At 32.3% G+C, this 24,273-nt stretch overlaps 1 protein-coding gene across 9 annotated transcripts; it reads right to left on the reverse strand.

Moving 5' to 3' along the window:
• Window positions 1-1,854: 1,854 nt before the first annotated feature.
• LOC143426716 (uncharacterized) lies at window positions 1,855-24,273 on the reverse strand. 9 transcript variants are annotated; one of them, XM_076900324.1, is made up of 16 exons: window positions 24,144-24,273; window positions 19,837-20,180; window positions 18,878-19,180; window positions 17,127-17,315; window positions 16,527-17,037; window positions 16,192-16,422; window positions 15,712-16,014; window positions 15,329-15,463; window positions 14,400-15,157; window positions 14,034-14,223; window positions 13,336-13,668; window positions 12,232-12,268; window positions 10,304-10,446; window positions 3,556-3,990; window positions 3,003-3,476; window positions 1,855-2,074 (listed from the first exon to the last, which is right to left on the reverse strand). In XM_076900324.1, exons 2-16 carry the CDS (start codon window positions 20,139-20,141, stop codon window positions 2,003-2,005), a joined length of 4,419 nt encoding a protein of 1,472 aa, XP_076756439.1. In that variant the 5' UTR covers window positions 20,142-20,180; window positions 24,144-24,273; the 3' UTR covers window positions 1,855-2,002. The 9 variants fall into 9 exon arrangements, with proteins under 9 accessions (XP_076756439.1, XP_076756435.1, XP_076756437.1 ...); XM_076900320.1 differs by lacking the exon at window positions 24,144-24,273 and adding an exon at window positions 21,641-21,733 and having other exon boundaries at window positions 14,034-14,208; XM_076900322.1 differs by lacking the exon at window positions 24,144-24,273 and adding an exon at window positions 21,641-21,733 and having other exon boundaries at window positions 10,304-10,425; window positions 13,345-13,668.

Genomic DNA, 24,273 nt, shown 5'->3' on the forward strand with positions numbered 1-24,273 from the left:
TAATATAGTACCTTAAGTAATGGAACAGCTATCTTTTTACACCATTTTTTTCTCATACTCATTTTCTCTGTTCTTTTACTTTTCTCGTTCTTCACTTTTTACATTTAAAAGATATTCATATTATGAATAAGAAGATCTGAACACTTTGTGTTGAAGCATGAAAGAAAAAAGTATGGAGAATAAAACATATAATATACAAAGCAAAATATTCTTTTTAAAATAATAGAAATGCAAAGTAAAGCAATTAATCATAAATTTTCCATTGTTATTTACATACGAAGCAAAAATAGTATAAGTCTTTTTCTTGATTACATTGTTCAATTATACTGGTTGACTTGTATAAGTATTGAATTACTCTATGGTTTGAAGATATTAATAAATTTCACGTTTAATGTATAAAATAAAAAGTATAATATTAACCAAAGTAAAAAATGCGCAAGGAGAAATAATGCACAAGAAAAATCATGCAATTCGACATATTACCATACTTAATGTTGTCGCTTAATGTACTTTGGCATTGAAATTTTATCAAACTTTCATTAGAAATTTTAAGATTTACGTATCGATGTACCTCTTGGTAGTTTTAAGCAAGAAGTGGAAAATTTCCCAGCAGAAAATAGATAAAACATAGTGTGATGCACGGTATTTACATAGAAGAGGACTCCTCTCCATATTAATATAACATTGTTATCATTTATCAATTTTCATCGATTGAATGATGTGTTAATATATCATCAAAAAAGACGCTCGCAGTATATTGTCGATCTTAAAATATCATCGTTTGTCAGTAATAAAAATAAATATATTCCTTTTCACGCAATTACACATAAATGTCTTTTTATAGATCATAGAATTACTAGACTCGATTTAGTTAAAGTAATTGTTGATAACTACGGAAATTATTCCTGCGTTAAAACAGGTAATTATGAAATAAAGATCATGTTAATGATAAATGATTGATACAGTGAAACACTGCGGAGTACTCTTCTGTATAACTACCGTGATACATATCACGAGATAATGCATTCAACATATCACCTAATATAGACACAATAGTTCTTAATTACAGTAAAAATTAAAAAATCAGGGGATTTCAACCCGTGGGTAAAAAAGATTAAATAAATAATAGTAATTTCTGTGAAGCCAACAAAATATATGAAGGCCCTTGTAGAAACATACTCCGTCGTTAACTATGTAATGTACAGAGAGTTCCAGCCCTGCTCTAAACGTTGGTAAAGAGCTTTGTGCTATGTATAATCGTGTGCACTGCATTTTTCGCTTCTCTTATCGCTTACGGAATGCGATTCTCAATGCTGTAGTCACGAAATGCATATGCATATATATATATTTATTTTGTAAAAAGAACACCTTTCTCTAATCCGCTTGTGATTTTATTTTTATAATAAATGTAATTTCCGTAAAAAAAATATACAAAAAATGAAATTATGTAAAATAAAAGCAAAAAATTGTCCATCATGGAAAACAAGTCCATCATGGTTGAACAACTTCTGAATAAAAGAACACTTTTTTAAAACATTGCAAATAATATTTTCCTGATTTATCATCTCACAAGACAAAAAAGAAGTATCAACGAAAGTTCATTCAACATTTTTTGAACTTACAACGATTGGTGTTATAGTTTTAGCATCTGCATATTATATATTTGAAATCATTGAACTGGTCATTTAGAAAACAGACATAGAGAATCCCATTCATAAATAAAATGTATATATTATGTATATATATTTATATTTATATATATATTTCTGGCTTTATGTAAATATTCAATATATTAATATTTGTCGCAACGTGTTTACGTAAGTTTTGTTGCTTTGCTAAGCAAGAGCTGGTGAGAATATACGAATAGAATTCCACAAGAATCAAAACACAAAGCAACTTGCGTAGAATAAATCTGTACAGAGAGTAAAGTAGTGAATAATATGGTAATGGATGGCGGATGTATTGTCTGTTCACTACGCATATCAGCCAGGCAACCAAACGCTTATATGTACACTGGAGACTCCTGGCCAGTTAGTAGCCTAAACATCGACGTGGGCATAGTTTTCATTAATATCTGAAACAAAATACACTTGGTAAACGTGATCGCATTTTTTGCGAATAAATTATTCAATATGTCAGTGGGAAAATTCGTACATTTACACAGAAAGGGGAAGGGAGAGAAAGACAGTAGTCCTGAAATAAAATGAAAAATAACTAAAACATGCAAATTGCTGGTCGTTAAAAGTTAAAAAATTAAATATATTAATTAATGTCCCTGACAAGAAATGTTTCAAGCAACATAATTTACATAATGTACAACGGTATTTGAACGTGTCTTCCTTTTAATGATAATACAATTAACACAATTAAATTTGGCTTTATACATATCATTTCTTGGAAAATATGAATAATTTATATGTACATATAACGACCATAAGTAGAATGTACAATTTTCATGCAATTTGAAGTAATTCAAGAGTGAATGCTGGACAACAAATATTCAAATTTTTTAAAATTTCGTACATTGTTAACATAACTTATGTTGCATGCTTTATTACACTTAAAAAACACTAAGAAATAACTTGTATAACAATTTTTTGCAGCGAACCATAGTTGAGAATTAAATAGATACAATTTGAATGAATTACTTCTTAGTCAAGATATTCAGGCTACATGTATAATAAACATTTTTTACTCTCAACTGTGATCAATTTGGAAAATTCGATAGCTGTACAGATTTTTACTTTTAAGCTTTACTGTTATATGAATTGTATTTGGCCTATGGATTACTTATCTCAGCTGTATAGAATTGTACCAATGATTCTGTTGGATAATACGATACTAAATGTAAATGGATGGCGATAATTATGGAATAATAAATACCTTTATTCAAATAACTTTGCTTACGTTACGGCCACACGATTTGGCAGAATCATTGCCACAATTTGTGCATATAATGGAAACACACAGAACGTAAAATAAATTAAGAAAATCCTGCATACCTCGCCGACGGATGTGGCAAGAAGATTGACGATCTTCTCGTGCGGCACAGCAACGACACTTTGATTGTTGATCTCGATAATTCTATGACCCACTCGAACGCCACCCCTTTCAGCGATTCCGCCTCTCAATAGACTACATATTACTCCATTTTGTACACTAAACCCTAACTGATACTTAGTGTCGGGTCTTTTGATTTTGACCTCGACTACTGGCGCGCACGGAACGACAGTCAGCTTGACTACTGTCTGATTTTTAGAATTCTTGATGTAAGTCTGGCATGTAGAGAGAGGCAAGCCAACTAACGAAACGCCGTTTATAGCTATTATCTGGTCACCGATATTTAATTGTCCACAACGAGCAGCTGCACCAGCCGGTGCCAAATTTGCGATTACAACGGTCGGTAGCATCGAACCCCATCCGGATTCGACGATTACCACACCCAAGATTTCACCTTTTGCTTTTGGTACCACTACCTACAAACATCCAGCAATAAAACTTTCCGTAATTTCCATTAAATATACTAAATATAATAAATAAAAATAAACGAATTACTTCTTTTTGCATTTCTTTCTTGGCAAACATCTGCAGTTCATCGCCAAATATTTCTTGAGAATTTAGCACTTCCTGATAATCCATTTCTTTGACAAAACTATGATCTTCTATCCCGTTTGCTTTGAGGAACTCCATGTAAGCTACTTGAAACGCTTGCCCAATGCTTTGTGCAATAAATCGGGCCTCTTCGCTTTCGAACACATGACAAATCATCTTCGGTGTTCTGTTGATCTTCGGTGCCTCCTCCATTTCGTGCGGCACAAATCGTCTTCGTGCCATCAGCACCACCACATCACCAATATCTGCTATGTAAGATATTGTTCTTAACGCGTGGTCCATCATGATCTCTTTCAGATCTGTGTTCAGAACCATGATCTTTTCCGTTGAGATGAATAGATCAACTTCCGTACTTGGTTGCGTTTCGCCATCCGGTGCCTGCGAGTATACACATGTTTATTCATTTGTAATTTCGGTCATATGTAAAAAGTTAAAGGATTTTAATCGTATTCTAACTGAATATAATGTAAGTATACTATTCGTTAAAAAATTCAACAAATATCAAAGACTCAATATAATATTATAGTAGCAGATATACGTACCAACGCCTATCGTGAGGAAGCAGCATGTAGAATAAAATAAAGAAGGCAGTTAATCGATTAATCGGGATAAGCAATGTTGTACAATAAAAAACAGTAAGAAAAGATGCTGTAAATTTACTGTAAATTATGTCTATCTTCATCATAAGAAAAGATGCATAACATTGAAAATGGGATTGTCGATGAGTTTAGCAGAAACATGATTAACGTTTACGTATATGTATATATCTGTTTTTCATTGAAAGATTTGAAAAATGCGAAACTTCTGTAAACCTGAGAGTTTATTAAGAAAACCTAATCAAGTGTGCCATGTATTGTGTGAGAAATATTATATATTACAAAACACAGTTTATTTGAAGAATTATCTCTAGTTACACTTACTTTCATTGACAACGAGTAAGAAAAGAACTAACTAATCAAATGGGAAGATATCTTTTTACACTATTTTTTCGAACTTACAACAAGAAACCATTCTAATTATCAATCTTGAATTTATTTTAATGCTCATAAATTTGTACTCTTTACATTTGTGTTTAGTTAGATTCTGAGTGTTCTTGAATAAAATAAAAGATAGTTGCAATGATAATACATTAACTGAGTAATGACTTTTTATTATACTAATCAGTAGTAAGAATAATGAAACGAGCACTGTATTTTATCTTAATAACAGCATGTCCTACAATGATCGAACACGTGCGATACAAAATATAATAAATACATAGCATATATTAAACATAAGAAACTACTTCAATCTTATCTATGGTTACTATAATTACTAAGTCTTTTTCTCTCTTCTTAATCACTATCTAACAGCATCCACTATATGACATCCCTTTTTTCTAAAATTAAACGTATACTACTTAACGATAGAAGAACATTAGGTTTATAGCAAACTTGAAAGAATTCGAAAATTAGCGTAATTCATGGAACTCGAGTGCTCGTTGTCAGTGAAATAAAGTGAAGAAGGTTGATGCATAGATGGTAAAAAAAAAAAGAATAAGAAAAAACAAAGGAATAAAAAAAATTAAAGTAATGCGTTTAAGATAGGATAGTCGAACATAACAACAACTATAAAATAGAATATAATGATAGATCTAAGGGTTGGAGGGCGGACCTTGATCTTAGTCACAGCCTCCCGCACTATGTGGTTGTTAAGGCGCTTACGTCTCCCTTCCTCTTCAACTTCAACTGATCCGAGAAAGTGAAGCCTGAAAACGGTGGTGGGCTCCATAGAGCCACTGATTGGGGCCAGTTTCGGCTGGAGACCCACAGTCTGCGACTCGGACTGGCCCCCACCAGAGGCACTCCCTATAAGTTCTTCGCTAGAGTCGCACTCGTCTTCTTCGAGGCTTCCTTGCGAGGCAACGCTGCACCGACCAAACTCATGCTGCCCCCCATAGTTTAACAGCGTAGCCTGCATACCCGTAGCCACTGGCCCCTCCTTCCGTAACGATAAACAAAACAAATGCTCTTGCTAGTCACACATTACCACGCACCACCGATACCACGAGCAAATGCGAACTTTTTTTCATCTCATTTAATTTTTCTCTACGGTGTTTCTTTTCTATACTTCAAATTTCTCATTGTTACTCTTTTCGTTATCGTGTACCACGACGAACGGCACTTTATCGTGCAATACAAACTTGCTTAGTTCGTTATTCTTTCCATCGAATACACAAAATGAGTCACGTAGAGCGTTGAATGTTCCGCAGTTAATTCTCCTCGAGATCAATGTATACACTTGTTGCGTATCTCCGTATCGTATCGTAGAAATCATTGTATCTACTTTTCGCGTATCGTCTTATCATATCAATACGAGCAGTAGCTGTTGCGTCGTTGTGTATCAAAATATATTCCATTGTATCACTGAATGATGTTTAACGATGAGACACTTGCTGTTCATATTGATACACAATGGTGATACGATAGGAGGATACGCATCTCGATGCAACACGACTCGTTACATTGCACATTGGGCTGGGTGTTTCATTGAATGTTGCGTTAACACTTTACGTACCCATTCTGTATATGTTAATACACGATCGAATATTATATTCGTGTTATTCTAAATGTATGGTCACAGCATTACAGATACTATGATATTCGTTAAATGCCAATCTTCGGAAATCAACGTGACGGAAATCATAGGCCAGATCGAGATTCGTGAGAAGCATTTCAAGTACTTTATGTACAAGCTAACAAACTGTACAGAACCACCGAAACAGAAGCTGGTACTGTGTCATGCGTTAAGAAAAGTATCATCTCATACACAGAATACCTTGTACCCGATCAAGTTTAGAATAGTGTGCAGATTTGAAAGTACAGATTAGTAGATTCCTTGGAAACATTGAACACTTAACACTATAGTATTCCTTCTTATGAAATCGCTAAACATATAGTTATACATAGTTACAAATGACAGAAGTGGTACTAACGTTTTTAATTTCTCTCATTGCTCGTGTCTCAAAGTTTAAACGAATGCATAATGTATTACTTGAAGATCTCCTTTCACTTTACGGCATTTTGTAAAAATAATAAAAATGTATACGAGACAGATATGCATAAGATACTGCCGTATAATGATGGATCGCATTGATGTTCTCCAAACATGTAATTATTATTTTAATCGATGTACCAGTTCAGACGTTAACGTGAAACACACAGTCTAGTAATATAAACGTAAAATACTGTTTCCTCGTTAAATACTGTGATTTATATTACACGAAGTTTTTATAATATACGATCGTGCAGAAAGAGATGTAGTGCTGCGTACAATCTACGAAGCAGAGAAGGGCAGACAACTATACACAAGAAAGTAGTCGTAAAGGAGCCGAATAAAAATACTTTCTCTTCAGGATTATTTTGTATTCAAGATATTTCTCTATCATCCCAATAAATATTTCATTCGGTACGTTCATTTTTAACAGCGTAACTTTATGATATAAACGTCCACGACGAGAAACGAATACTTTTCATTGTGTTTCGGTCTGCGAAGGCTCTAACTTTATGATTTAATTTGATCGCAAGTTTATTAAATATTATACACAGATATTTTATCCAGCTCCTATTTCGAGACAAGTCAACATAGAGAAACATCAAAACCACATAAAAAATGTGTTCGTTGGTCAGGTGGTGGTGGTAATAACACGAGGAAGGGGTGACTATAGTAAAACATTCGCTTTTTTTTTACGTAACGATCAACTTTAACTTTTTACACTCGAGAATTTTCGAAACTAGTATAAACATTTTGAGAACTAAACGTCAAATCTCGACTGCAAAGAGTTAATATGGAATAAATACCCAAGTTAATTTCGTATGGCCAAGTTACTAGCATTCAGATATTTTCTAACAGTATCTATTCACAGAATGATTTAATACTATCGTCACGTTGTATAATAATTCATGAAAAATCAGATGTATTATTAAATTGTATTATAGACACGATTACCTAACGAATAATTTACCAAATTCTTGTCCAAAATTGAGGCTCATTATGCAATGTCCATTAAAAATACTTTGCATTTTATGTACAAGAAAAAGCTACAGATTCCTCGATATCAGTCCTTCACTTGAAATATTTCTTCATATCTTGAAGTGTAGAAGTTACAGTGTAGATATCATATTGCACGTGCATTACTTGAAAGAAGTATGTCCATTAAGACTTACAATTAGTGTATTTAAAACAATACTTTTGCCTTGAATATTCTTTTCAATTATACAATTGTGTTGTCGTCAACATATTATACTGCATCTTGTAAAATTGAAAGAGTGTCAGCTTGCCCACCTTTTCATGTATAAAATTTAAAAGACTAGACTATAACTTTTTCTTTGGTATGCAGTGTTCTATAATTGGTGGTAATTAAAAGAAGAAAAAAAAGTGATCCCACATGAGAAAGAAGCCAAAAATATAGAAAATAATTTAGTTCAATCAGGTCTTACTTTTGACAAAATCAAATTTGAAAATCATTCTGAGGACCACTAAAAAATGATGCGTGGACTGTAGAGATAAAAACCTGATGGAAATACTTCTATACAGGGACAACGATTCTTGTTGTATAATATGATGTTAGAATTCTCAAATTGTGCTGATTATTCAACAAGTCTAAAGGAGAATACGAGTAATATGGAAGGCGGAAGATAGCACGACCATTGAATTAGGAACGGTAGATCCATGCACCATCATTCAGTGACTTAAGCACTGTTTATTTAGCTATCTCCTGATTGATTACGGGTAATTGGGTAGGATTTGCTCCACATGTGAGATAAGATCGAAAACAACGGCCATGTTCAGTTGGAAGTTAGTCAGATCCACGCATACTTGAAAAATTTCCAAACTCGATTTTCTCGAAAACAAAACCTGAAACGAAAAAACGCCATTGTACATTTTTGATTTACGTTTTCATATGGCATCATTCCTTTCCTGGCCTTACCACCAGTTACAGGACATCCTACAAAAAACTGATAAATGTTATTCACCATTTGCTTCTCTCTCTCTCTCACTCTCTCTCGTTAAAATTCATTTTATTCTTAATAATTGAATTCAAATGAAATCCTATTATATTGGAAAACTCTCAGGTTTAACCGAAGTATCTCGTTCAAGAACTTTTCTTAGAACATATTTTCATATTGGACTATTAATAAATTAAAATCTTACGGTAAAATGCACGCAAACTTTTATAATATATTTACCATGAGATTCTTAATTGCATTTTTGAAAATTGTTATTTGTTATACGTGAAAAAAACATGTTAATGCATTATAAGGTTGCTACAAGTCGCGTGTATCTTACGCAGTCATCAAAAACAAATCTAACATTTCTAGAATACTTCATAGTATTCTCAATGTTAATATTTTTAAACGATCTATTTTTTGGTATACTTCAATTGATCACCGTGTTATTTAATAGTTTACATATACATATTGCGTAGAAAATACAGCAGGCCCGTTAGTGTAAGTAAAATGAATGAGACTGAAAAAAAAGATAACATTCCAAAGATGCCGAAAATATTTCAACAATTTTTATTTGATCGTGTTTTACGTTATAATGTTTCCAATTTTAGGGTACGCGGAATGCTATTCATTTTTCTTTCAGCCGCATAATTAAGATTTTCTATCTCTTTCTTTTCAAATGTTCCTACGGTATAAACTGTTGAACGTTAAATAATCAAATATGTACAAACATATCTGTGTTCTATAAATTATAAAAATAATAGATGAAAAGAATGCTTACAGTAGCAATAGGCTTTCGCCTACAAAGTACCAGAGAAACTAAAAATCTGCCATGCATTTGCTAAATGAATTGTGCAAGAAGGTACAGGAGTGCCTAGAGGTGGACACAGTCTATCTTTGCTTAACAGCTTGCAACCGTTTGAAATAAAAACAAGTAACACGCGATCAGATGATTGTACTATGAAGAATTGTTATTAAAAGTATATGTGATTTCTACCACGCACACAGAGCATAAGTGAGTGCTCCTTTATGTTTAATTCGACATAATGGATACAACATGTTCAAGTAATCTTGGTAATTATAAGTACGTGACGAAACTAAAGTAGTTGTCACTTTCAGGGTGAATTACACAATTGGAAAAAGTCTTATCCCTTTTCTGATTGTAATTAGAAAAAAGAAATAAATGATTAAAAAATTTTTACCTTCTAGATACGATATTTAGCGAATTAATGAATATTTTATATTCCCACTTGGGAAAAAGTAACGCGACTGCAAAATGCATAATCATTACTGCAGTAGTGAAAGAATTATGCTTCAATTTGAACCATCCATCTGTTTCCTCCAATGCTTCCTTGTAATTACAATCAGAAAGGAGGTATGGCTTGTTCTAATAGCGAATCACTCTGTAAAATAAAACTATGCGACAAATTTTACCGAAATGATGTATTGTAAGAAGATTCCATATTAAATTAGGCTACTAAGAAGAATATTTAAATTTTGTATAAAAAATCAAGCTGCTTTTTCAAGAGTTTTTGTTTTCAAGCAAAATTAATTTAATATGGAATAGCTACCAAACTCACGATATTCCAGAAACAAAAACATATTTTTCCCAGAGAAGAAAATCGAGAAATAAGCTGAGTAGGGGAGCGTAGGAACGTGTGCAAGTAAAATGCAAACATAGAACAGAATAATGATAAGCGTACCTTTATCCTGGACACAGCTTCCTCTGCCTGGCACATACGAGTGGATTTGGTGGGTTCTCCCTCGCAGACAAGCTGGGTAGATCCGAGGTATCTCGCTCGAAACAGGACTCCCTCGATTAAAACTGAGGAATCGTCGAGGAGGGCTGAAATATCAACGGAAACACACCATTTAGACCTTTTGCGTGATCTTTCGTCGTTTAAGTTACCAAATGCTGTAAAGCAATTGGATGATAACCGAAGAAGTCTAATTGAAGGCACGCGGATTGAAACGGGCGCAAATTTCATCTCAGCTTTATCACTTCTCAGTACGTTTGTTGGCACGACATCCGTATCACTTCTTAAACAATTAGTTTCTATATTCTGTCGCATGATTGCTTCCTTAGTCTAGCAATTTTTCTTCTACAGTATGATACATCTTTTGTAGAATTAAGTTCCAATGTTCCAATTAAAAATTGGCACACTATTCTAGACTCATCTTCACTTTTTGTACTCATCATAATTTATATACATAATGCTGAATAATTATTGTTCTTTGTAACTTTTCACTCGTTAGTTCAAGTTATTACAAACAGGATATTTTACTTTGTAATAGATCGAGAATCTAAATGATTTATAAGTACGTTGCACGAAAATTGTTGAAAGAATACTGATCAAATAATAGAAATGTACTCTAAAGACATATCTCTAGATATCTCAAATATTTTCTGGCTACATCTTGATGAATATTTGATAAGAGATACGGATTCATGTTTACAAGCATACAACGATTATGCTGATTGACAATATTTCACTATTAAAAATAAAAATAAAAAAATTAATTTTATGATGCAAAAGAATACCTCTTGAAACTAAGGTAAAAAAAATGCATAAATATGAGTCAGAACCGTTTTGCATTATAAAAATTATTATCGGACAGTGTTATCACTGTTTATTAACCAGTCAAGTAACTTGACTGATGTTACTTTTCCATTACTTGATATTTTATTAATTTTCCTTTTTTGATGAGAAACATATGAAAATAACAAAATTTTTAATGTAACTTCTACTTTCTCGACGCTTAATTTCAATGGTAATTAAAAAAAGATTATGATAATAATTTATAATAGTCCGTGATAATCTATATAATTTTATGATTAACATTCTAAAAAGTTACTTGAATGGTTTTATTGCAAGTTTGAGACTTTACGTGACTAAATTTCACTACCTACCGAATGTATCCATCAGGAATGCAGCAAATAAAAAATACAATTTATAGATTTATTAATACGTACTTAGAAACTGAAATTATATTGATTAGTGGCGGAATAGTTAAGCAAGGACTGTATTTTACAGTTTGTTTGTAGCTATCTCAATTGTTTCTTTTAGAAATTGTCTACTTTGCATTAAGTGCGGTGAATTTAAATCAACTTCATTTGTTAAACTATTGCCGAAGAAGTTCCAACTACAGAAATGGAACATAAATTTTCCAGATTTTTTAACATGTATTTGTCTATATAATTAGTTGTTTAGCGATATTTTATGTTTGTTTAGTACTGATAATATACTTATATTTTCGATAAAAGTTTTATCTCAAGAACCACTGATAACCTTCCTATCTAAATAATCTACATGAGAAAGTAACCCAAGCAATCGATGAGCTTGAAATAGCCCGAGTAACATCAAAGGTATCCATGCACTAAACTGTTTGTGTAAAAACGACCCTTGTTCGCACGTAAAATAAGTAACTTTTCGTCGCAATATTCTTTAACTATGTAAAATGCAAAAAAATATTCGTTATAATAATTATTAGTTACGAATTAAATGTGTTCGTTGAAAAAATGTAGAGATCCACTAACAATATTACAAAATTTGTACAAAATACGCTAATAAATAATGAAATACCATATCTTGAACGTACTCACAAGGAACATAAAAATATTTTTCATTACCTTCTTTATTTCTGCTTTTCTTCTTCTCTTCCTTTTCCTGCAAAACAGTAAGTTTTTAACGTATCTCGCATAACAAAATAAAATTGTAAAGTTTGTCGCACTTGTTATAATTACGTGCTTTTGCAAATCATTTACCGTACGATTTCCGAAAAATTCAGTCATGCGATAATTTTTTGTAATCTAGTTATTTTGACAAATAAAAGAATATTTATGTAAATATATAACTGAATTAAAAATTAAAATAGCGAAATTATATTTCTTTATGCAAGGATTGCATATTTCTTTTTATATATTCATGCATTGTGAATATGTAATAATTCTAAACTCGGATATCCACTATCGATACTTCAAAGAAATGTTTGTATGCCGTTTAACAAATTTTTCTTCTACACGGTGGATAGAATTACATATATTGGCATTATCCAAACCTTCTTTTTTATTTCTTAAGCCAATATAAAGAAAGAAGAAATGGAAATCGTGCAAATAGTATCTACAGTAATGCTCAGTTAATATTAAAATGACCGGATTTACCAAGTGCAGATTTCATAATCCGTCATTCGTAATCTCTTAAGTGTTGATTATTAGAGATCATTATGCTCAATCAATCAGAAATAAAGTCATTGAATGAGCATGGGCAAGAAAAAATTACACCTTATTTACCATAGATAGTGCTTATCAAAATAATGTTAATCAAAAAGAATTGGAAAACAATTAGGAATATAGCAGTGTTTGTTGCAGTCGATATTAACCTGGCATTGCTGGATACTAGAGAGACTAGCAAGTGATGCTAATTAGAAGGATCTAACTATGGTTTTAATAATAGCATTATAATTATTATTTAGCACCTGTAGTAGTATATACTACAAGAAGAAGGAGGCTACAGTTTCAATGGAAGCATGTTTTGATGAGCATTCGTCCGCGCGAACCATATCTTCAAATTAATTTTTGTGTACTTATATACGTGAACGACACCTTATCAGAACATACGTCCAGTAAAGCTCGAATGTCCAAGAAATCATAGCCCAAGGAGAAGCAAAAGAAGAAAGAGAGAGAAAGAGAAAGAGCAAAAGATAGGTTTGTTTTGTAATGTAATTAAAAGGGCACCTTTTTCACCTTGTTGCTGGATTCCTTGAGACTCTGAGGGGACGAGGGAGAATTTTTTGCTGGAGTCTTCTGTGGACTTGTCGCAGGTTGCGTGGGAGTGGTAACATCACAATCGGAAGGCGACGGCTGTATAACGGAAACTACTGGAGGTGGTGAGATGGAGGCAGAAGCGGAAGTGGATACACAGGCAGAGGTCGAAGCTAAAGGTTCCGAAGGTGCTAGCGGGCTTTCTACTGGAGCGATACTCAGGCTTTTTGGGGGTGTTTGTTTAGGAGTTGACAGTTTTCCACTCATCGGTGGTAACATTGTCCTAGTTTTAGGCTTCCTCCACCCCTATGTAACACCAATTACATTTATTATGTTAGTTCGTTCTCCCTCCGAACAAAATCCCTACCCCTACATAAATCGTGCATTGTGCAAAAGACTTTTATATTTATTAATCATTTCTTTTATTTGTTTTAATGAACTAGTTAGAAATATCAATTTTGAATCACTTTTTTCACCTAAATAATTAGTTAGCGAATTACTTAAGAACAGAATGATTAGTCACTTATCTTATACATACATAATTTTTATACACTTAATTTGAATTTAGAAATGTGTTCTAATTTTGTTCAATTTATGCTAATTCATAAGTAACATCATTCGTTAAAAAATTATATTTACAATCTAATTTTCATTACTGTTCTATCACTTACCTTGTCATCGTAAAAACCCTGATCGTCTGTTCGTTGCTGTCCAAGTAAACGATCAGTCTCAAGGTCGGTGTCTGCTTCTTCCTCATCTGGACCCTCCTCGATTTCAACATCTGCCTCTTCACCCGTGCGACGAACTTCCGATTCGTCACTGTTATTTTCTACGTAAATTCTCCGCCTGTCATCCGATATACTACATTTTAGTTAGATGTTCTTAAAAAGGTACAATTGCGTCTAAAGTATAAATACGCATGAACTTTAACTGATCGTGTAGTAATGATAAAATAATAAATCAAAAGTTGTGCCCATTTATGTTATAAATGTTTGAAAGAAACATAAAAAGATTTTAGAAATAAGAAAGTGAAATACCTTGGTATCCAAATTGGACTGACATTGGGCTCAGGTGGTTCTTCCGCGGAAGACTTCACAGGTAAAGTTTTAGTCCTCTGTAAAGCCATCCTAATATCTTTAATGGCAGCCTCAACTTCACCACCTATTTCTAGATTAACGTTTTGTCTAGCCTGAGGTGCGGGTGGTGGTGGTGTACCAAGAGGATCCAGACCATCCAGCTGTAACTCGTTCGTATCGTAGGAATTTTCTTTTTTAGGAACAAACAGATCAGGCGACGAACTTTTTAAAGAGTGTAAAATATCTTTGTTAACGGTCAAACCGGCAAGATCTTTTCCAACCGAATCGTTCTCAGCTGTAGCTGGATGAACAGTGTCGTTAACACGACTGCGTTGAATAATTTCTATTTCAATTTCATTAATCTGCCGTTTCATCAGCATCACAGTTGGATTATTGTTATCAGTATCACTGGCATGTCCGCTGGATAATCCATCTTCAAGGACTGGCATGCTAGTGTATATTCTCAAAGAATCTGAATTATTTCCTAAGTCACCGACCGAGCCAAGGAGGCCACTAGCTGGTATCAATTCATTGTCCATCATCATTAATGAAACTTCACTGTCGAGATCTCCGCAATTACTGTCGCAATCAGTCGTTTCAGGACTCAACGTGAAATTTCGTGAGTGACCGACTTGTAATCCAACCTCTGTTTCCCCGAGATCCTCGCTGCTACCAGTACCCACTGAGAGGTCTAAGAAATTATTTTCATGTTCTCCAGTCTGAAAACGGGAAAACAAAAAATAATTTTATTCAAAATATAAGATACGTGTTCCAAAATTATCTACTTTTAGAAAATTAGTAGAGATTTCAGTATATACAAAATTATATAAGGAATAGATATTATATATTATTTACATATCTAAAAATTACATTTAAATAAATATACTTACACTTTGTGGAAAATCTGCTCTCTGTTTTTTAGGAGATTCGTGTACCAGAACTTCTTCTGTGGTTGGTGGACCACTAGCTAATCGCTGACCGACATAAGCGCTTCCCCCTTGTCTTCGTAATTCGTAATCAAGATCCTTGAGTAAAAAATGTAATTATAAATTAATAATGTAATGTAAAACTAAATTAAAGTGATAAAGAAAATTAACTTTAGCTAAAAATGAGATATATCAAAAGTGTTTTCAAATAGAGCTCATTGATTAAATATTATAGTATTAATTTATTTGCATGCAGCATTTAAAAAACTAAACATGTACCAAACTTGTACAGTTAGAAATAAATTAAAGATATTACTGCAATTAATCAGGTATTTAGAACTTTGTACCTGGAAGGGGAAAGATTCAATACTATTTTCTTTCTCTTTTACTGGTGGAGGACATTTAAAGAACTCTTCAAGTACTTTTCGAGTCTCCGAAAATTCGTATAAATAATCAAACGTGCTGCCGCCAGATGATACCAAGTTGCTTATGTTATCAATGGGTACACTTGGCGGTTTCAAAGAGTCTTCTTCTTCATCTTCTATTTTTGGAGAGGGAGGAGAGGCATTTACAGTTTGATCATCAGTATAATCCATATTTGTTTCTACCACAGCCTTTTCTACGATGATTTCTGCAGAAGTGTCCTCCTTCTAGAAATAAAATAAAACATAAAAATATTCTATAATTTCTCTCAAAGATTGTTCTATTGTTTCAACAAAATTATCTGAATGTAAGTAAAATATTCTGCAGTCATGCTAGTGTATGAAAAATTTAAGACATGAAAAAAAAAGAGGAAAAAGATTATTTTACAACTCTTTATTCTCTACCTCATTATGACTTGGTGTTGTCGGTAATACTCTTTGTGGAAAACCAGGTCTTGGTGTCATGTATACAGATGGCGATGACAGAAGACATGGAAGTTGAGTATCGCGTACTCCATACCGTCTTGGGCTTTCAGAATACTGTGCTATTGGTAATTCACCGATCACTCTTGTCACTTTGTGATTGCGTTCTGAAGATGGTGAATCTACTTCACAATCGCTTGCTGGTGTAATCACCTAAAAACGTATTCTATTTAGTAATTATCCAATTTTGTGAAAAAATTATTCGATTAATTTTGAAGATACTCTGTATAAATAGGATAATAGAAAGAGAGAAGCACCTTAAAAAACTCCGAAGTATTACAATGATATGCCGTTGTTGGGCTCGGAGTACTTCCAATACTAGAACTCAAAGGTTCAGGAGGGATACGACCTCTTTGAGACTCCTCAGATTCGAGATTTAAATTAGTTGATGGAACTTGATTGGTATTATTAGAAGTTAGATCTAGTCGCAAATTTTGCCAGTTATCATCAATGTCATCAAAGACAACTACTTCACCATCACTGACGATAGCCATGCTTCTAGCTGGCGTTGTGTGATTCGATTGATAATCTATGCAACTTTTCGATAATCCATAATCAAGATCCGTAGTATTCTTTGATACACCATATTCTACATTATTGCTATTCAAAATTGAGTCATAATTAATAATACGATTGCTGTGATTGCTCTTAGGTGAGTCATAGTCAAGGATAGATTTTGTTGGCTTATGTCGCACCGAATGTATCTCTGAAGAAAATACAGTTTCTGTAACTTCTCTATTAGAGCGTTGCTTTCTTGTGTCTCCACATCTAAAAAATGCATTGATATATAATTTTTAATAATATGTAAGTTCTTAAGTATAATATACACAAATAATAAAACATAATTTAAAAATTACCGGCTTCTTAATTCCCATATAGTTTGAGTATTTGGAGATTTATTGTTTCTTTTAACTGATAGCTTATTATCTGTTTGTATATCTTCGCTATTTATGGAATTTGATGCTGCAAGAAAACGTGATTTTCTAGCTGCTACTTTACCTCGACTTTGAGAAAAAACTTCTCGTCCACCAGCAATTTCTATAATTCTAAAACAAATAAACCAATTACTTAAGCAATTATCAATTTTTCAGAATTTATTAAGCAAGCTATATTTATTATTTTACAATTTTAGATGAACTACAAGTTGCTATCTTTCTGAGTACATACATACATAGATTTTGATTAAAAAATTATATTGTGTTTGTATATATACATATATACAACTGTATTAAAAGTGAAATTATTGAAATATTTTGATATTTTATTGTGTTAAGGTTATCAATAAATTATTAACTTATAATATGAATATTGAATCTAAATCTAATGAAATTTCTCTTGAAAAACAGAGTATAATAAAGAATATACTTAGATCAAATTACTACTAAATAGTTTACAAAATATTGTAAACAAAGAAAGTAGGAAGCTTTATTGTGATATCAAATTTATCATTTAACTTATTGTCATTACTTACGTTTTGGTAGCAAATAAATATGTTTAAAAATATACTTTCGATATGACAGATGGTGCATGTGACAGCTATTTCCAATTAATCACTACGAATTAAGCACGAGAACAAAATTGGTGCAGTCTAACCTAACATCAACTCTTATACAATGTTTACCGACTATACTCTAATTGTGTCATTGACAAGTTTATTGACCGTTTCAAAATATGAATGAAAGATTTATAAACGATTGGTTACATAAATAATTGATCACTCTGTGAAACAGTAAATTTTAGTATAAAAAAACGAAACAGTAGTTGCAAATTATATACATTTCCATTTTCCGTTTATATATTAAAATGTCAAGAAAAGGAAAGATGATATGGAGCATACAGTATTAAAAGTAATTTACTTTGTTTTAAGTTAACCCTTACTGTGTATACGTTCTTTCGTCGTCTTAATAATGCATACGGTAGTTACTCCTGTCTGACGCGTTTATCTTCAATTAAAAGTTAATTAAGAATTCTAGAAAAAGTTAATACAGTTTTCTTCAAATTTTCATAAACGACCTTACGTGGTTGTTCGAAAAGTAAAAATATAAATACTTAGAAACATTTTGTAAAACACGAATGTCGCAAATGTCCTGCTTCGATCGAAGTATTGATGTTACTTTCATCTAAATGATACTATTATGCATTTTTAAAGGTTAAGTAGAGTAATCTATCGTATTCTGGTTGCTTAAAAAAATAAAATAAAATATTCTTAAAAATCAAATAAATTTTTACTATTCTTTTTCATAGTCAATTAATGATTATAGTTTATAATTTAAGTACTTAATATATTTCTTGTGGATGTACAAGGAAAATGTTCTAAGTGTACTCTTAATTTGATAGATAATAAATATTTATAGAAGATAAAATAATGCAATACTTACATATCTCAATTATAATTCTTTTCATAAATAGTATACACAGTTTTAAACATAAAACAAAAAGAAAAAATACTAAATATTTTATACTTTCTGAGAAAGATAAAAATCTACACGTTTGTAATCATTCCAAGCTTTACAGACTTAGGGTATTTTCCTTGCATACTCAAATTATATTACTAAAGTACATTTAAGATCCTGAATTATTCAGGCTAGAAGTAAATGAACTATTTTACCTGGAATCCCTTAATTTGTAACTACGGTCACCCTTGGCAGAAGTAAGAATGTATACAGGGCTCTCTTCAGGCCCGCTGTCATCCTGTTGCGAATGACTCTGATGATCACTACCTGGAAGGCTACCATATTGTTGTGCATCTTCGCTACGCCCTGAGGCAGATGAGGAGCTTGAAGAAAGTGGTTTTGTGTTAAGCGTGCCAAGCGTGCTAAATGTTCCAAGTGGACCACCAACAGTGCCAGTACCACCACTGACACCAACAGGTAGCTGACCCTCCCCTGGAAAACCAGACACCATGCTTGTCCTGGAAAACAAAAAAGTTTCTGCGATTATTACTTATGTTTTACATAAATTTTGTACATCACTAAATATTCATCTTTTAGCACTTTTCAAAGTAAAATGAATGGAAATTCATGTACCACAATTTTATATGAGGAAGTATTTTAAGCTAATATTAAATATTTAAATAAAAATCTTCAATCAAATTCCATGTCAATTATACAAAAAAAATATAAATAAAAAGATACTTTTAAACATGTTCATTCAGTATTGAGGAAATTAACTCGTGTTTTCATAATTGTATTCATTCTTCTAAATTGTATATATAAAGTTAATGTTAATTTTTATGTGCAACAAATTTTGCATTGATGTATTAGCACAAAAGTAAAATGAGTACATCTTTTCTTTCCAAGAAAATATACACATATATGAAATAACAAGTACTTAATAGATTAGGTAAACCTTTATATTGAAATACTGTGATGAAAATCGAATAAAAATACCAGTTTGTATTGAATTCCTTAAGAAATATGATATTTGAAATATTAGTATTAACAATTAATTCAGTGTACATCGTATTATAAAAGTTCATTAAGTATTCCAATACTTTTGGGCGGGAATATAGGTGCATCATAGAATTTGACGGAGATTAAGAATCCACGGATTGATATCGCATGATACCTATCGGAAATATCGCGCTCGAGGTCGATCATGTCTTCTGGTATCGCGCGTGAGTGCGTTGAATGTGTGTTCTTGGAGGCGATTGCAAGGGTAGTCGTGAGAGTGTTTGCGAACGTAGTCGCGAGTGTACTCGTGAGGCTGGTCGTGAGGCTGGTGGTAACAGAGACGGCCTCCTTTTGACAGAGGCTCTCATGCGGCTGACTGATCTGCGTGGAGGCCCCCGGACTCGGGGGTGGGCCACCCCTAGGCCGACATTTCGGGAAAAGTCGGTTCAAGTCTGCGTTTTCCAAGATCAGGCTTGTCATCGCCACGCCACATTCATTTCTGTTAATACCCTGTCCATTCTGAAACATCCAGGCCATATAATGCATTAAATACTAGCTAATTTGTTATGCACTACTATATTCGTTTATGTACATGCGAGTTAAATGTACTGACAGTAGTAGTAAATAAGAATGCAAAATACAAATTATATTTTAGCTTCAATAATTTTACTATTTATTCATTTCTCTATTAATTAAGGTAAATTGATGCATAATTTGTAATTGATTAGTACGTACAATAAATTTGAGCATCAGTTCAAATTAAATGAAATACTAAATTTTAAGAAAAATTGTGGAGCTGAAGTATGTATTCTTTTTTATTTAATTTAATTTTATTTTATTCTAATGATTGTATTTTGCATGACATATTTGCGGGATAAAGTTGCATTTGTAACGATGAGCTAAGAAAAAAATACCCTATAAAATCGTGGTGCATATATTTACCGCACTATTTTTGTTGTGATATCTTCAATAAATACTTATAAAGTTGGACAGTCTTGAAGTAAACATAAACTAGTACCTGAGTTATTGATTAAATTGTTGATAATTAAATATATGCATTGCATCTGGTATTTTCAGTACAAAACACCGCCCACTTGACTTCAGTCTTTAATAAAAAAATTGTTACTTTTTTTATTGAAAACACTGAAGTTTGTGTATATCAAAAACATATTTATATTGAAACAATTAATTATTTATTATTATTTATTATAATTTGTATTGAAACTACAAATATTTCAGCATGTCAGATAAATTGCATTATACACCATCGTTATCGAATTGTAAAATATTAATTTTTAATACTTGTCATATGCATATGATAGTTTTATTGTTTTTTAATCTCACAAATGTTTCAATCAATTTTATTTCATTTATTATATAAATAGAATTATTTTATAAGTCTGTTTGTGTCGGAATTATCAATAACAACGTGCAATGTGTTTTGCATGATCATCATTGGATGTACGGTGTATATAATCTTGCTTACATAGTAATTGAAGTAATTATTCTGTACAGTGTTTTTTCAATGTAAACTCATTAAATGCGAGAAGGTGAAGAAGGAAATGGGGAAGTATAAGACAGGAGGAAAGAATGAGGTAAGTTAATGTAAGGAACTAGATAGAGTAATAGAACATGGAAATCGGTGAAAGGAAAGAAAAGGTGGGAAAAGAAGTGTGGAAAGTCGGGGGTTAAAAGGAACCGTACAATAAGAAAGAGGAGTTCTAGTCAAAACACATGAACAGGATGAAACAAAAGGCAAAAGGATGGGAACGCGTTGCGGATTTGAGGAAAACGCGAAGGGAGACACTAACAGAAAAAAATATGAAGAGAGAAAGAAAGATGAAAGACGAGAAAGTGTGTACAGCTTGCGCGCGTGAGAGAGAGAAAGAGGGCGAGGGTTTGGCCCGTGCTTCGTTGAGCGTGGAATCAATAGGAGGTCACTGGCACCAGCAGATACAATCGGCACATTTTAAGTCTACCTCAGTGTTGCACAGCTTGCTACTGTGTTGACCCTGCTTCCCCTTATGATTAATTCGAGCCATATGCATATTTGTCATTATACAATTCGCACTGTGTATTCCAATTCTCACTGTATCTTTTTCGCTCTCTTGCTTCACCCACTCGCTTTTTAGCAATGTTTTTTTGTGTTCGTATGAGCAAGAACAAGTATCCGGAAAAGCTTTATGGGATAGTCATTATTACTTCTTGATATTATCTCTGAGAATAAACGAAAACTTTAAATAAGATAAAATTTATTATATACTTGCAAATAAAATATCTCTAACATATAAATAATAAATAATTTAACATCATATTTTCTACAATTCATGTATGTATCAATATTCTTTCCCAGATCGTAAAAAATGTAAATGAAATTGATTTGTATTATTAAATGTTCTAATCAAATAAAGTACATTTAAAATTCTACATCACGTTAAATAATGTGTACAACCAGCAAGTAAACTATCGTATTTATACAGACAAAAAGGGAGTACACTCTAGAAAGTTAAAAGGTTTCGTGAAACTAAAGTACCCTTATCTTCACTTTGATTAAAGTTATTATTTCTACTGTCTACAGGAATACATGCAGTTAATTTGAGATACTTAGTAATTGCAGTATTTGTACATGCATTTAAGATCTTGAAGAAAATTGTTACAAACAATTAACGTAAATATAAATGAAAAAACTAATTTTGTTTTTCACGTTAAAATTAGTATCTATAATGAATGCTAGATCATAATCCTTTATAAATACGGAAATATAATATAGTGTGAATATGTTACATGTATTCATGTAGTAAAAAGATGATTCAAAAATAGTTGTAAGTTCGATAGATGTTCTTGTATCGTTTGATCTGTACGCAATCATGGCAACATTTATTGTTAATAGTATAAATTTCCTGTGTGTATATAGTATAACATTGTTTGTACACCAATGATTGTATCAAATTCTCTCACTGCCGGTGTAGATTGCCATATAGATTTCTCTTTCGCACGATGTTCAAAAACATGTAAAAAGGGATTGTTTGTCAATTGCTTTTCATAGAGTGTCACTTTAAATTGTAGGATTTTAAGATGTTAAATTATAAAAATACTGAAATATTTAATCTACCTTTGAGTGAAATTTAAAATGTAGTTCAGTTACTTTGGTTTTACTTATATTTCTAGTTTTTATAACATTTAATATACGACTGCACATGTATGACTTAATCGTTCTCAAGTATTTTTGGAACGATATTCGTTTTTGTAAAATCAATATAACCTACCTATTTTTATAAGTTTTCTACCAGGTAAACTATTATACCTTTATTCAATGATTTGTTAGCTAAATATTTTTCGTTTAACATTCAAAGAGAACATACTTTGAAAATGTTAAGCAAACTTTCAATTAAATGCGTTTTAGTTGAAGTGAGATGTGTTATTTATTCGTACGAAAAAAAATTATGTTTAATCATTAAAAACCTCTTCAAAGGTGACATTTTATCCAATCTTTATGTAAACTGACGTCACTATTTTCCATTATCGAACTAAATTCTACTTTGACTGTAGCAGAAATGTGTCTTACTGATTTAATCGTTTGTATACGAAGTAAACACAAAGAACAATTAAATATATTCACATAGACACACTTTACATAATTTTTATAGTTCCATTCATTTATGCCTAATTTTAACAAAAACTTTTATTGGAATCAAAATGGAACTTCACTTGAAATTGTATTTACTTCTTAACAGATTATGGACTAATAAAAGAAAAACTGTGTACGTCCCTGTTATTTCTTTCTTTCTCTCCCTCTCTCTCTCTCTCTCGTTTACGTTTTATTTCTCGCAATCTCACAATCTGTGGCCTGAATTCTTCTGCAAACTTTTTGAATTAAAGCGATATGCAGAGTTACTCATAAGTACATCTGTTTAAAAATGAGAGAAACGTGAATACTGCAAGCACAGTCGTTCCGTATTTAAGCAAAAAGTAGTATATGTATGTCTGAATTATATTTTAAAATCGAACTCATCGCTAGTCGCATATTTAAAAAATCGATCGTACGATCTTATTTGCGTTGATGAATAAAAATCGAAATCGAACTTATTCTCGAAATGAACGTGAATCGATTAATTATTTTCTAAATACTTGCGCTTTTAATATAATTTTTACGGGAAAGAATAAAAGGAAGGCTTTGGCTATAGGCGTCTTTCTATCCAGAGACTTCGAGGGTAACTTGACCTCTTCGAACATCGAGTTTTTTCAGTTGCGAGCAAATTCAATAGAAACAAAGAAAACTTTTCCCGAAATATATATTTTAAGTATAAAAGGAGGGTAAAAAGCCGTAATCAGGTCTTCTGTTGGGGTCTCCTGTCGTAATACGACTTGCGAGAAAGAGAAATCGATCCAACATGTTAACGCGTGTCTGGCATCGAGGATGGCAGCCACCCGAGCAAAGTATGCCTCTTTACGAAAAAGATTTCTATTCTTGTTTCTAATTACCTTATTGTATCCGTTCTAAAGAGCACACTCGTCACTTTGTTATGGCACGATGCACTGAATTAAATTGTCACACGAAATGTCGCAAGAATCTGGTAATACGATCGCGAATACACAGGTCTTCAGAGGATAG

Source organism: Xylocopa sonorina, chromosome 9 (assembly GCF_050948175.1).
Source record: "Xylocopa sonorina isolate GNS202 chromosome 9, iyXylSono1_principal, whole genome shotgun sequence".
Taxonomy (NCBI): domain Eukaryota; kingdom Metazoa; phylum Arthropoda; class Insecta; order Hymenoptera; family Apidae; genus Xylocopa; species Xylocopa sonorina.